Genomic DNA, 13747 nt, shown 5'->3' on the forward strand with positions numbered 1-13747 from the left:
AGCACAAAAAAAGAAACTGTCCAGATGACCTGACTGAAAAATGTTGGGATGTATAAACAATGTTAGCATCTGCCTTGATTATAAGTCAGTAAATCACACACCTCTCTGGCCCTGTTGGGACCTTATGCATACCAGTCATTAGTTGCTTCCAGTTTCTGTCTATGAGGCTGACACATTGTCTACATTTAAGATTAGGATTTTAGTCTTTCCTTTTTGATAAATCCTACAGTTAAAAGTCGGCTCAGGTTTCCTGATCTGTCCCTTAGTTATGCTGCTATAAGCTTAGACTGCTGGAGGACAAACTGACCAAATTTCCTCACTCTGCTGCTCTCTTTATTTCCTCTTCTTTACCTTTTTGTATTTGTAATTATTTCTATCCTTAACATGTTTTTTTGTTGTTGTTTCATCTTTCCTCCAATAGAAAGTGCATCTGGACCTGCCATTCTGTGTTTGTTCCTCCTTCCTGTTCTCTCAAACCCCAGCCGGTCGAAGCAGATGGCCGCTCGTCCTTGGCCTGGCGCTGCTGGAGGTTTCTTCCTGTTAAAAGGGAGTGTTTCCTTTCCACTGTTACCTTTGTGCTTGCTCAGGATGGGAGACTACGACGAAGTGAAGATTCAACGCAATCTGCTGACTTCCTTAGATAGACAAATTTTACTAATAGTTTTTTAAATACTTATTTATGTATGTGAATGTTTCTATACTGTGCCCTGAGGCGACTTCTGTTGTGACTTGACACTATATACATAAACTGAATTGAATTGGAGTTGACTTTAGAGGTAAGAAATTGATAAATTCATAATGATTCTAGATTTCAAAAAGTCAAAACACACAATGTAAATGTGACATCCAAACTTGAGGTTGCTATTATCCCATGAGTGTGCAAGTATGAAATATGCATTTGGGTACAATGACCAGATCATGGTTTGATAAAAAGATGTCATTGAGAGACAGAGTTCCCTGCAGCAGCCGTCTTTGTCCATTTTCTAGTCTGACTGGTCTCTGCTGATGGGGCCTCATAAAGGAATCCAATAATCACATGCAGAGACCTTGAGGGAAGGGAACTACAGTAACTGCCAGGGACCATATGTGTGTGGGTGTGTGTGTGTCCTGCTGCAAGCGATCACCTCTGATTTATAGATGGTTTGACCATTGAGGACAATGAAGTCCACAATGAGATTCAACACCCCCTCTCTGCTCTAATTCTCAGTCTGATACCAGCCATCATGCCATTTTCGCACACACTCATACCAGGGTCATAAACCTCGTATTACTTTGTTTTTGTTGTGTTTGTCCTCTATTTGTTCTGCTGCTAATTTACCTCCTTCCTTACTATCTTTTCTATCTTACCCTTGGCCCATCTGTCAGTCAATGTATACAGATCACTCTGGGAGACTTGTTGGCTTCTGACATACCCATGACCCATAGCACCGTTGGCAGGTTTGACAATAAAGGTTTTCTGCTTGCGTTTCCTGCGAAGCTCTTTGACATAGTTCTGGAACTGAGTATACTCAGCCGGGAAGATCCAAGTTTTAGGTATAAAGCTGTACTCCTGAGGCTGGCACTTGATCATTCTGCAATAAAAAGGAAGAGAAGAGCAATTGTGTAAGTGTTTTTTTTTTCTCTCAAAGAATAAATATTTTATAAATTTAGGATAATCTGGAGCCTGACACTTGTTTTTATTAAATTTAAGATGAATATTGTGCTTTCAGGGCAGGACCTGCTTATTAAGTTTGAATTGTAGAGTGCTGCAAGAAACCAGCTGTACCTTCTTAGCGTACCAGTGACCTTTGCAATGCTTATGTTGCTTGAGTACTTCCACCATTGATTCAAAGTAGTTACATTTACATGTTAAAAGGGACCAAACAAAACTTACTTGGACATGTTTCTCGCTAGGCAGTCTTTGCGGCAGATTTCGCCCATGCCAGGGAAATGGTTAATTCTCTGCAGAGGGACAAGCAGACATAATAATGTTGTTAGGACCATTAAGCCACTCAATTCCACCCCCACCCCTTCATAAAAATGAGCGCATTAAAGGCAGCAACCTGAAGTGAGCTTACAATGTTCTGACATTTATGCCCAATTACAGACTCAAAACAAAAAGGTGACGCTGAGACCTTTCTCAACCCTTATTTAGTTTACCGTGTTTTTTTTATATACTTTAAAGGTTGGGGAGGGAAAGAAGCGAGAAAAAAAGACAATCAATCTCAACTCAGAGGGGCCAAGGTAATTGGTTCTGCATTGCAAGCTCCTGCGGTGACAGTTGAATGAATTGCTTTGAATGTGCCGTAAAATGGGTGGATGTAAAGGAAAAAGTTGGAGGTTTTTTGCATTCTTTGACCAAATGAGCCTGAACAGGGGTGTTAATTAGGCACGTATGAACTGAAAATTGAAAGCAAACTCTCAATGTGCACCGCAAAAAAACAAAAGGGACAAATAAAAAAGGAGCGGAAACGATGAGATGAAAATTAGAAATAAAAATTGTATAATGAATGTGTAATTGTTATCCAACCAGATAGACATAATTAAGAAATCAGAAGAGATTGCACAATTATGCTATTGCAGCTAGACTACATGGCGTGTGTGTGTGTGCAAATCAAAACCAATTGCTGAGGGACTTCTATTTTTCTTTTGAGAATGTATTTCATGGCATCATGAAGACGCAAATGAAAGCTAATATCGAAGCATCAGCTCTGTGCAAAAGATTAGCAACATTACGCATTAAGCAGTTTCAGTATTTGCAGTATTCAGTCTTCTTAGCTGAACTCTGGCTGCCCCTGTCCTAACAAGGCATCCTCTTCCTGACTAGACTGTGATTTAATTGATCATTTGTGACCAGTCTAATCAAATAAGCACTCTGTAAGATGGATAGCTAATGCTCAGAGCTGAGGGAGGGCAGCTAAGTTCAGTCAGCAGGACAAGGGAGGGGTCAAATAAAGGTAAAATCACTCTCAGACGAACACAGAAAAACTCAGAGTAACCCTTGTTGTTAAGGTCCATCTTATCAACATCACTAGTGACATCTGAAACCTGCCCCACCATCCCCTGTTGTTCACAGCCTGTCAGTCTACCTGTCAACCCTTCCAACCCGTTACCTCTGTTGTTGCCTCTCACTAAGTCCACCCATTTTCATGTCTGCTGTGTTACCATCCCAGGTTTTAGAAAAACAGACTGGCAAATCTTTCTATCACTTAGATGTAAATCTAAATTAATTCTTAGGTTTAATTTCTATTCTAACTGAATCTTTAAGATAAGTTGTTTTTCAGAGCTACATCTAACTAAATTCGTCTGCTTTTTGATCAGCTTCAACCTTGTTTTCCTGCCATTTGTTGATGATCCTGTTCATATTATTTGTGCACTGTTATGATTAATTTGACCAAAAGCTGTATTTAATATGTTAATGAATCAATATGCTAATTACTCTTCCACAAATTTTTGTCTCATAACCTCACCAAAAAGATGGGATTTTGTCTTTGTTTTTTGCCATTCATTTTTTCATGACTTGCAAAAACTGTTTATTTTTAATAAAAGATTTTTAAAAAATAGAAAGCTTTGTATAACATAATTGCAAATTCTCATTTGTCTTACCAGTCCAGTTTTATCATAGTTTACACCATTTTCACGCAGACTAGACAAACTGACAGCAAAAGAGACAACCATGTAAAAAGGTAAGTGATCTTTTATTTATTGTGAGTATTAATAGAAACCAGAACTCAGGATGCCTGTGTGGAGAAGCAAATTGGTAAGTATCTTGAAAACAGATGTTTTATGATCCATAGCAAAGTGTATCTTTGTTTGTCTTTGATGCAGGTGAGGAGAAAAGAGAGGATTCTAAACAGGCAGCTGTGTAGGAGGTGATTAGGTGAGTATTGGTTCGTAGGAGAGTGGCAGGACAGAAACTCAAGGATTGACCCAGTTAGATGACGAGGCACAGAAGCTAAGTGGTTCCAGGCTGTAGATCTCCCAGGAAGGTAGCTCAGGAGGTGCTTGAGGAAAGAGGACTTCCACAGGTAAGTAACTCAGGACTGGAGAAAATACAAGGAATCCAGTTTAGTAGCTTCTTATCACAAATAAGGATCACAAAGGGCTGTAGACTTGTTACCCAAAGGCCTCAAATGTTCCAGCGGAAATCTACTGAGCCACAGGTCTTTAAATACAGCAGACCTCTGCAGGCTAGATCAGGAATAGCTGTGTGAGGTAAGATCCACCCTGCCACTCAGGAACTGTAAGAACTGTGGTTAGTGGCAGGAAAACACAAAATCTCCACAGTATCCCCCTCTAAAGAATCACATATAGGCAATCAAAAACACTTCTAGGGATGTGGTCTATAAAAGGTAGTGATGAAACTGGGGTCAAAAATGAAGCATCTGGGGGTCTAGGACCTCACTTCAGGACCATAGCCCTCCCAATCCACCAGAAATTAAAATTCTGACCCCTACAACATACATCCAAGATACGCAGTATCACAACAGTGGAAGCTGAATGGTTGTCAATGAGTGGAAGGTGGAGGGAAGTTGGATGGAGGGTTCAGAGGACTTTCTAGAATAGGCTTGATGTGAGACACATAGAAGGTGGGATGTATTCTCATAGAGGGTAAATGAAATCTGACTGCTATGGGATTGATTATTTTGATGATGGAAAAAGGACTGATTAAACTAGGGGCAAGTTTCCTGGGTGTGTCCTTAAGTGTAATGTCTCTGGTGTAGAGCCATACCCTTAGTCCCACCTTGTAATTTGGAGCAGGTGTTATGTGTCTTTCTGCCAACCTGTTATTTTTTTCCATGTGCATAGAAGGGCCTCTCTGGTCTGTCGCTAGATCTCGTGACACCTTAAGAGATGGTGCAAGACAGCAGAAACTGGAACGTCACACTTCTGGCTGGAGAACAATGGAGGTGAGTAGCCCATAGAGGCTTCAAATGGAGAGAGACTAGTGGCAGATGAAGTGTGGGTGATGTGTGCATACTCAACCCAGGGTAAATGCTGACACCATATGGATGGGTTGTTATTGATCACATATCTGAGTGCTGCTTCCAGCTCCTGGTTGCACCTTTCAGATTGGCCATTTAACTGCAAACAATGACCAGATGTGAGACAGGATGTGGCTCCTAAGGATTGACAAAAAAATCTCCAAACCTGAGAGACAAGTTGGGGACTTCGATCAGACACAATATCACAAGGGATTCCATTTAACCAAAACACATGTTGGGTCAAGAGTTGAGCGGTCTCCAATGCAGAGGGGAGCTTGGGAAGAGGAATAAAATGGGCTGCCTTAGAGAACCTGACAATTATATTTAGAATAACTGAGTTACCTTCAGAGAATGGCAAACCCATGACAAAATCCAGGGCGATGTGTGACCAAGGACATCCAGGAGTGAGTAGTGGTTGCAGCAAACCAGACAGGGGATGGAGGTTGTTCTTGTTCTGGGAACAAGTTGAACATGCTACAACAAACTCCTTTATGTCAGGGGTTATGGTAGGCCACCAGCAATTTCTTATGTTAACATTCAGTTAACACCAGGGTGCCAAAAAAAACTTAGATGTGTGGATCCAATTTAGAACTTTACTTTTGACAACTTCTGAGACAAACATCTTTTGAGGGGGACCAGAACCAAGATCAGGCACTCTTAGCTGAGCCTCTGTAATGTCCTTCTGTATGGCCCATGTCATGACCCCAATGGTGCAGGTTGGGGGAAGGATGTTCTCCTTTGTCTTGGACTGGACATTGGAGGGAAATTTACGGGATAGTGCATCAACATTAACATTTCTTGAACCGAGTCGGTAAGTGATGGTGGAATTAAATCTGGCAAAGAAAAGGGACCAGTGAACTTGAAGGAAGTTCAGTCTTTTTGCATTCTGGAGATAAGCTAGGTTTTTGTGAACTGTCCAATTAAAAATGGCATCTCTGAGCTTTCTAGCCAATGCCTCCATTCCTTTAGAGCCAACTTCATGGCTAGTAGCTCTTGGTTGCCTATGTCATAGTTCTGCTCTGCCAGTGACAAGCATCGAGAGAAGAAACTGCAGGGGTGGAGCTTATTGTCCTTCTTAGGCCTATGGGTGAGTACAGCTCTGACTCCAGAGTCTGATGCATCCATCTCTAGGACAAACTGGTGCTTCCTTTCCAGATGCATTAGAACAGGTGCAGTTTGAATAATCTTCAAACTCACCAAACACTGAATTGGCTTTTGGGGTCCATGCAAACATGCATAAGGTGTAGGTGAGTGTGGTTAAAGGAGCAGAAACACAATTATAGTCCTTTATGAAGCGACAATAGAAGTTTGCAAACCCCAAGAAACATTGCAGCTGCTTCCTGTTCTCTGAAATTGGGCATTCAGCAAAGGGTTTTACCTTCTCAGGTCCATTTGAACCTGCCCATTTTTAATAAAATCAAACCCAGAAAGGTTACAGAAGATGCAATAAAATCACACTTCTCTGTTTTGACAAAAAGCTGGTTTTCAAGGAGGCGCTGAAGAACTGTTTGTTCATGTTGAGTGTGCTGCTATGTACCCTTGGAATAGATAAGTATATAATCTAGATATACAAACACAAAGATGTTCAGGAAGTTGCACAGGACATTGTTAACTAAAGCCTAAAAACATCTGAGGCACTGGTCAGTACAAAAGGCATGATGAAAAACAAAATGTTAGAGGTGTTCTGAAGGCCGTTTTCCATGTGTCACCTTTTTGGATCCTGTTGAGATGGTACGCATTGTGGAGATCGAATTTTGCAAAAATGGTAGGGTCAAAAAGTTGTTCATAAACAGGCTCAATGAGCAGTAATGGATATTTATTTTTACGGTGATCCGATTTAACCCTCAAGTCAATACATGGTCTTGGGGTCTTGCCTTTTTTGGAAACAAAAAAGAATCCAGCTCCAACGGGGGATGTATAGGATCGAATAATTCCAGATGATAGAGATTCTTTAATGTAGTTCCTCATTATCTCCCTCTCGGGAACAGACAGGTTGTAAAGTCTGTTAGTGGGCAGAGGGACAACCAGAAGGAAATGATCAATGTTGTGGTACAAACAGTGCCTTTTGTTTGCTATATACTCGGACCAAGTCATGGTAAAAATTGGGGGTATTGGTGAGATCAATCCTCCGTGCTCTTAGAAGCTTTATGAAATGAAGAAATGGCTGTTCATAAACACTTCTCAGAAGAGTTATTACTCCAGCTCTCAATCCTCTTGTCAGTCCAATTAATGGCAGGATTATATTTTCTTAGCCAAGGAAAATCCTAAATGACTTGGGGGAGTAAGAGAGTCAAAGATATAGAACCCACCCTTCTCATTCCATCTTGTTCTAGGAAATGACAAGATGACAAGATGAAATGACAAGATGGAGACTTGACATCTTATGAGAAATGGAGGTGATGGTTTGACCTGTGAGGATGCCAACAGTGAGAAGTTGAGTTAATTCCTGTACCGGTATTAGTAGTTGCTTCACAAGGTCCTTACTAATGAGATTTAGTTCTGCACCAGAACTCACAAGAGCCAACACAGGGAGATTAATCATCTTATCACAAATGGTAGTAGGAAGGACAAAATGTGAGCAAGGAGAAGCAAGGTAACTACCCACTAGTACTTCCCAGTTTATTGGTGGGAATATCCTTTTAACCAGTCTGGGCAAGTTGTAATTAAGTGTCCCCCTAACACAATATATGCACTCCTTGGTGTTGATTCCTCTCTGCCTCTCCTCTGAAGTGAGTTTGGTATGCCCTATCTGCATAGGCTCTGCCTCAGAAAAGTTTGTTACCTCTTTAGGTGGGTGGTCACTTGTGAAGTCCAGAAGTACTCAGGGCCCAGAAGCGGGGAACTCTCAGGACTTGGGAGTTTCACTCCCTTTGTCATTCTCGGACGCGATTATAGATCCGAATGGTGACATTAATCAGATCGCTTAAGACTCTTGACTCATCTCTGGTGGCTAACCGATCTTTAATTTATTCATTAAGATAATTAACAAACATACATTGCAAAGCTTTTTCTTTCCATCTGGTTTCTTGTATGGTGATCTGGAAGTGAATAGAAAATTTTGACAGAGCCTCCCTTGGCACATAGCTAACAGTTTCTTCTCTGTAATTTCCTGGTGATGTGGGTTGTTGAAAACCCACTGGAAATCCTTCAAAAAAGCTTGAAAATATACATTTTTAATTGGGGGAGAACAAAGGTAAGCATATAGCCATTTTAGGGTGTCCCCATTTAGTGCATTTATAATATAGGTAGTAATACAAGAAACATCAAAGGCGTAGGCTATTGAAGCTTGATTGAAAGCCAAATTACAATCCACCAAACTGGTCAGGATTACCTTTGAAATGTTCTGAACGTCTGATATCTGGTTCACGAGAGGTGGTAGATGTACTGCTGCTCGCAGGAGTCAGCTTGGGTGGAAGAGGCGATGAGGAAGTCTGAATGGTAGGTAAGAGAACTGCCAGTTTGCTCGTTTGTTTTTTCAAGGGAAAACATCACTCCCCAGCTCCTTCAAATTAGCCTTGGAGGTTCATTGCTGGGTGAGGATCTGCTGGAGAGTAGCCTCATATTTATCAATGTGTTTATTTTGAAGTGTTAGGGAATCGTGAATGAGTTCACTTTCAGTTTTACTCTGGGAATTCATGTCTTGGCTGGAACATTCCATCATAATTTACACTATTTTCACCCAGTGTGGACAAACTGACAGCAAGATAGATGACCATGTAAAAAGGCAAGTGATCTTTTATTTACAGAGAGTATTAATAGAAACCGGAACTCAGGATGACTCTGTGGAGAAGCGGATTGGAAGGAAAGTATCTTGAAAACAGATGTTTTACGATCCTTAGTATCCAAAGTGTATCCTTACTTTGTTTTTGTTGTAAGTGAGAAGAGGGAGGACTCCAACCAGGCAATGGTGCAGGAAAATATGAGGCGAGTATTCGTTCGTAGGAGAGTGGCACGACGGAAACTCAAGTACTGGCCCAGTTAGATGACAAGGTGCAAAGGTAAGTCATTCCAGCGGAGATCTACTGAGCCACAGGTCCTTAAATACAGCAGACTGCATCTGGCTAAATCAGGAACAAGTGTGAGAGGCAAGCTCCACCCTGCCACTCAGGTGCTGCAAGAACTGTGCTTAGTGTCAGGGAAACAGAATATCCACAAGTTGTTTTCCAACATAAATTTGTATATACAGTAGTACAGTAGAGCATCAAAAGCTTCTGTCATATCTGAATAGTTGCACTAGTTACATATACCAGAATTTGAGTGTTACTTGAGGTAATATTTTCCTTTCATATTCCATTCAGTAGAACCTTTAAAACTTAAAGGAAAATAGGTGTGATTTCTTCTAAAATCATTTAGAAATCCTTCACAGTTAAGATTTGGTCAAAAAGTATTTCAAAATCTTTATAGGCTTTAAATAGACCTTGAATCATGGTGGTTTAAAGGGTTTGTTGAATTAAAGTCTTCTAAAATATATAATATTGTTACTAGAAAATAATGTTTTATTTTTCTTCAGAAACATTCATTAGGAAAATCTCTGCCTTTAGGCCTTTTAGCTGTCTGTCTGTCTGTCTGTCTGTCTGTCTGTCTGTCTGTCTGTCTGTCAATCTACCTATCTTGTAATATCTGTGAGTCCAAAACGTTTATAGTTATATAGAATATTAGAAACATATCTGCTTTGATGGAACACGCAGAAATTGTTTGTCAACCTTCTCATTGTAGATCTCCTGTCTAACCTTGAGGCCGCTGTGAGACCAGCTGAGGTATGTTAACTTTTCAGGGTTCTGTATACCTGATAGTTCCTGAGTTCAGCAATTTTCTCATGCTGCACGGCAGAGTCATTCCAGATGAGGTTGGCAGTCTCATCATCATCACGTGATTTGATGAAGCCCATCTCGCTGATAACTGTACGAACTGAGGTGAAACACAACACATTAGTTTCTGACAAAATAATGAAACAATAGAATGAGCCTTACAGTCCTTTAAATAAAAATGACATTATTTTTTTAAATACTACATGAAAATTGGCCATCCATATTTACAAAAAAACCTTTACGTTACAGATGCTAAATTCAAATATGCCACAAAAATCTTTTGCTAACGCAACTGCAGGTCAGTATTTCACTCAAACATTTTGTTAGGCTTAAACATTGTTTTCATCTATTAGGAAATATAAATTTGGAAGCCTATAGATCAAAAAGCTCACAGCAATGTTTAATATTTATGGAATGGTTGCAGAGCAGCTAATCATAATGCCTCTCTTGAAAAAGATAAATTAATTGACTGTAATGCATTCAAATCCCACCGGAAAGCCCATCGTATGAGAGATAGGTGGCAGCCCATTTGGACATTAATCCTACAAGTATTCATTATTCAGGGGTTAATGAAAAATTCATATGCCCTAACAAAACAAAGTATTAATTAATTTCTTGAAAGCTTCCACAAACCTGGAGAAGGCCTGCCTAATGTTGCATGATGGCACTTTGAATGGGAAAAAGATGTTTCCAATGTGACTCCATCCATCTGTTAATGTCAGTAGAGACTAACGGTGTTTTGCTAAATGGAACAGGGAGGATTTTTACATCAAAGCAGACATATCGGTAACAGTAAGGTCCTTTAGTACAGCAAAGCTATAATTGATCCTTTTCTTGCTCGTCTTACAAAACAGGCAACTTAAGTGCAAGAATTTACGTTCCCTCCACGGTGGGGTAAAAGCAGAATTTCAATATAATTTTCCTACACCATAAAACTTTATTTGTAAAACAACTGGTTCTACAAAAGAAAAGAAAAGACAGGTGCAAAAAACAGTAAAAACAAGCCATCCAGCTGGCCTGTGGCGTTAACTTTCCCTCAAAATAGACCTGAACTGCTCTCAAAATGGCCACTGTGAGGGTCTCGTCACAGCGAGCTTACTGACTCACAGCTGGACTTCCATCTACCAACAGGATCCCGACTGCCTCCAACTTCTACTCACGGCTGCTGACTCCTTAGTTTCATAGGTTGTAGTTCACCCCTGAGAACTCTGCTGCCACACAATATATTGAACTTGTGTGGAGTGCTTACAATGCTCTTTTAGCCAATCTAAAAATAAAATAAAAAACACTGCCAAGTTAAATTACCTCACCAAAGATTTATGTATGTATATAAGGCTCAGCTGTGTGAACTGTTCTGCTGGACTGCTTCTTTTAAGGTTTAATTTAAGACAAAAAAAAAAACTTTCAAGCAATCTCTCACAGTTAATTAGATTTTATTTTTGAGGCAACACTGGAATTGGATTTGTGGTGTTTTGAAGGACTCGGGAAGCCATACTGAGAGCTTTTTCTAGAACTGCTCACTCATGACATTTTTATGAGGAAAATCAAAACATAATTTCACAAGTCTTAAATTCTTAGAATTTAGCACAATGCAGCTGAAGTAATCAGAAAATTTGCCTACCCACAAAAACAAAAGCTGTCATTTCAGCTAAGTTTTTCTGTTAAAAGTATCGCCTACCTGTTTATGTTCAAACGTCACAATAATACCACGGCTGCAATTAATGCTGGTGAATCAGTTCAGCACTCGGGTGGAAGGTCAATGAAAGGTCTTGCTCATAATCTATGAAAAGCTCTATTGTATGCAACTAATGTTGCAAAAAAAAATGAAAATAAATTAAAAACTACAGCAAATTTTAAAATTTTTTGTTATAATTAGACCAGTTAAGGATAAGAATATTTATTTTAATTCCTCGCCAACTTTTTTTGCCTGTAATTTAAAATTTTATCGTTGCGATTTAAATAGTTATGCAATCTTTTTTGGAGGTAAAGCACAATACCTATTTCATATTTTGTGCCAGCAACATTGGCAGTGATGGTGCCTTTCTTCTTCTTGGAATGCACCTTCCTCTTCCCGCTGCTCTGGTAGGAGCCCACAGATGGGCCGTTCACGGGGGACGCTCCTTGATCCTCTGGAGGCGAGAAAGCATACAAACAAGGCTGGATACAGTCACAGTTTGTGCCCCAGAACAGGGGAGGAACAGAAGCCTAATGTATTTTTCTTATTACTTCAGGGGATTTAGAGAAGTTTGTTTATGGTGGAAGAATGTAAGTGGATTATTCATCTTGCCTGGTGGAGTTCCATACATCATAGTCCTTAAATTATTATGTCGGTGCGTGTGTACGATTGTGTGTGCGCCGCTGTATTTAAAAACGTCACACTGGATGCGCAAAGACAGACAAAACCTGTCAGTGCTGGGAGGAATGAGGCTGTCTTACTCACCTCCATCATTTGGGGGGGAGGGCATCTCAGAGGCAGCAGGAGTAAAGGGGCGAGCCAAGCTTTCTGCCAGGCTTCGTGGGCGGGCCTCACAGGGAGCTCGCAGCACCCTCCACGGGTTCTCTCAAGCTCGCTAGTTACTCTTCCCAGTTCTGGGCTGTGTGAACAATGTGGTTCAGAATCGCCCAATGGATCATCTGAGCATCTCCTAGGCCCCCTTCAGCAGCAAAGCAGGGGGGGTCAGAATGGATAGTAGCGGTGGGAAAAAGAGGGAAGGGGAGGATTCCACAACCGTCTGCAAAACCCAAGCTTCTTTACAGCCTCAAGAGGAGAAAGGGGGAAGGGGTGGACAGGGGGTGGGGGGTGCGGTAGAAAGTCCTGTAAATGAGAGGAAAAAAAACATGCATTATAGGTGCACTGCAATGGTAGAGTTAGCACATAAATGTGACACAGAAAGAAACATATCTGCTGACACTGCCGATTAAATAATCTAATATTGCATCTGCGGAAATAATTGGTGTTTTATGGAATCGTTGGGGAATTATCTTGTTCTCGTCACGTAAAGTGTTTTCAGTATGTCCCGGTGTCTTGTGCCTGCTGGGTTTAACTCGGTGGCTGCAAGGTCACTTCATTCAAACAGATGGCATTTTTACAGTGGTTTATTAAAACACTGCCTCAGGGATATCAACACCAGTCACCAGGTTCTGTGGTCACCGAGTGTGTCCTCGGACCTTTTTTGGAAGTAATCAGCCATTGTGGAGATGGCCTGCTTACATTAATGCCATTACTGGCTTTGGCAGCAAAGTGGCTCTGTGATTTGAGCTGTTCCAACAAACTTGAAACGGGGTTCTCATCGGAAGAAGGCACTCTTATTGGTTTCTTGTCGTGTGCACCTGAATTTTTTTAAGTTCCTCTGTTCGTCTGAATTGGATAAGCGTTTCACAACTGTTGGGCTGAGGCACACCAAATATATATTTTTTAATTTAATAAAATGATCTGCATTCATTTATTTTTCCAGATGGAGGAATATTCTTTGCTTTGTGAAAATATTTCTAAAACTTTCCCAAATAACTTCAGTTCATGTTGCTGAATGGAATTTAAACTGTGACAGATGTTAATAAGATCAGGGGGAAAAATCCACGAGGGGGAAATGGTTCACTTCCTCATATACCAATGTGTCTAGCAGATAACATGGCCCAGCATAAACAAAGAAAAGGTGAAAACGTATTGCTAGACAGTTTCATAAAAGTAGTTTACTCTTAGCTGAACAGAGTAAGTCCGCAGCCTTCATCTGAGTGTGTCATGGCAGAAGTTGGAAAGTGGTAACCACAAGGAAAAAAGTAAAGCCGTGCTTGAAAACCAAATGTGCTTTTGTTTTTTAGAAAAGAGAAGCATTCTTCATAGGAGCTGAAACTCTCAACCAAAGAGAGCAAGATGATTGCCTGGTTTACTTGAAAGTGTCTAGCAATGCAATTTAAATTCTAGTGACGTCTATTGCAGAACAAAACAAATGTCATATAAATGCAACGACACCTGCT

At 40.5% G+C, this 13747-nt stretch overlaps 1 protein-coding gene across 1 annotated transcript in view; it reads right to left on the minus strand.

The window, feature by feature from the left end:
• ttll7 (tubulin tyrosine ligase-like family, member 7) overlaps positions 1–12351 on the minus strand; it is a 42586-nt gene extending 30235 nt beyond the window's left edge. The window contains exons 1-5 of the mRNA XM_037698262.1: positions 12213–12351; positions 11770–11901; positions 9751–9872; positions 1874–1941; positions 1413–1571 (exon numbers count right to left, since the gene is read on the minus strand). Of these exons, the coding sequence (XP_037554190.1) occupies positions 1413–1571; positions 1874–1941; positions 9751–9872; positions 11770–11901; positions 12213–12237 (506 nt within the window). The 5' untranslated portion in view covers positions 12238–12351. The remainder of the gene's footprint in view (positions 1–1412; positions 1572–1873; positions 1942–9750; positions 9873–11769; positions 11902–12212) is intronic.
• Between the last annotated feature and the right edge of the window lie 1396 nt (positions 12352–13747).

This window comes from Nematolebias whitei, chromosome 3, assembly GCF_014905685.2.
Source record: "Nematolebias whitei isolate Nwh7 chromosome 3, NemWhi1, whole genome shotgun sequence".
NCBI lineage: Eukaryota > Metazoa > Chordata > Actinopteri > Cyprinodontiformes > Rivulidae > Nematolebias > Nematolebias whitei.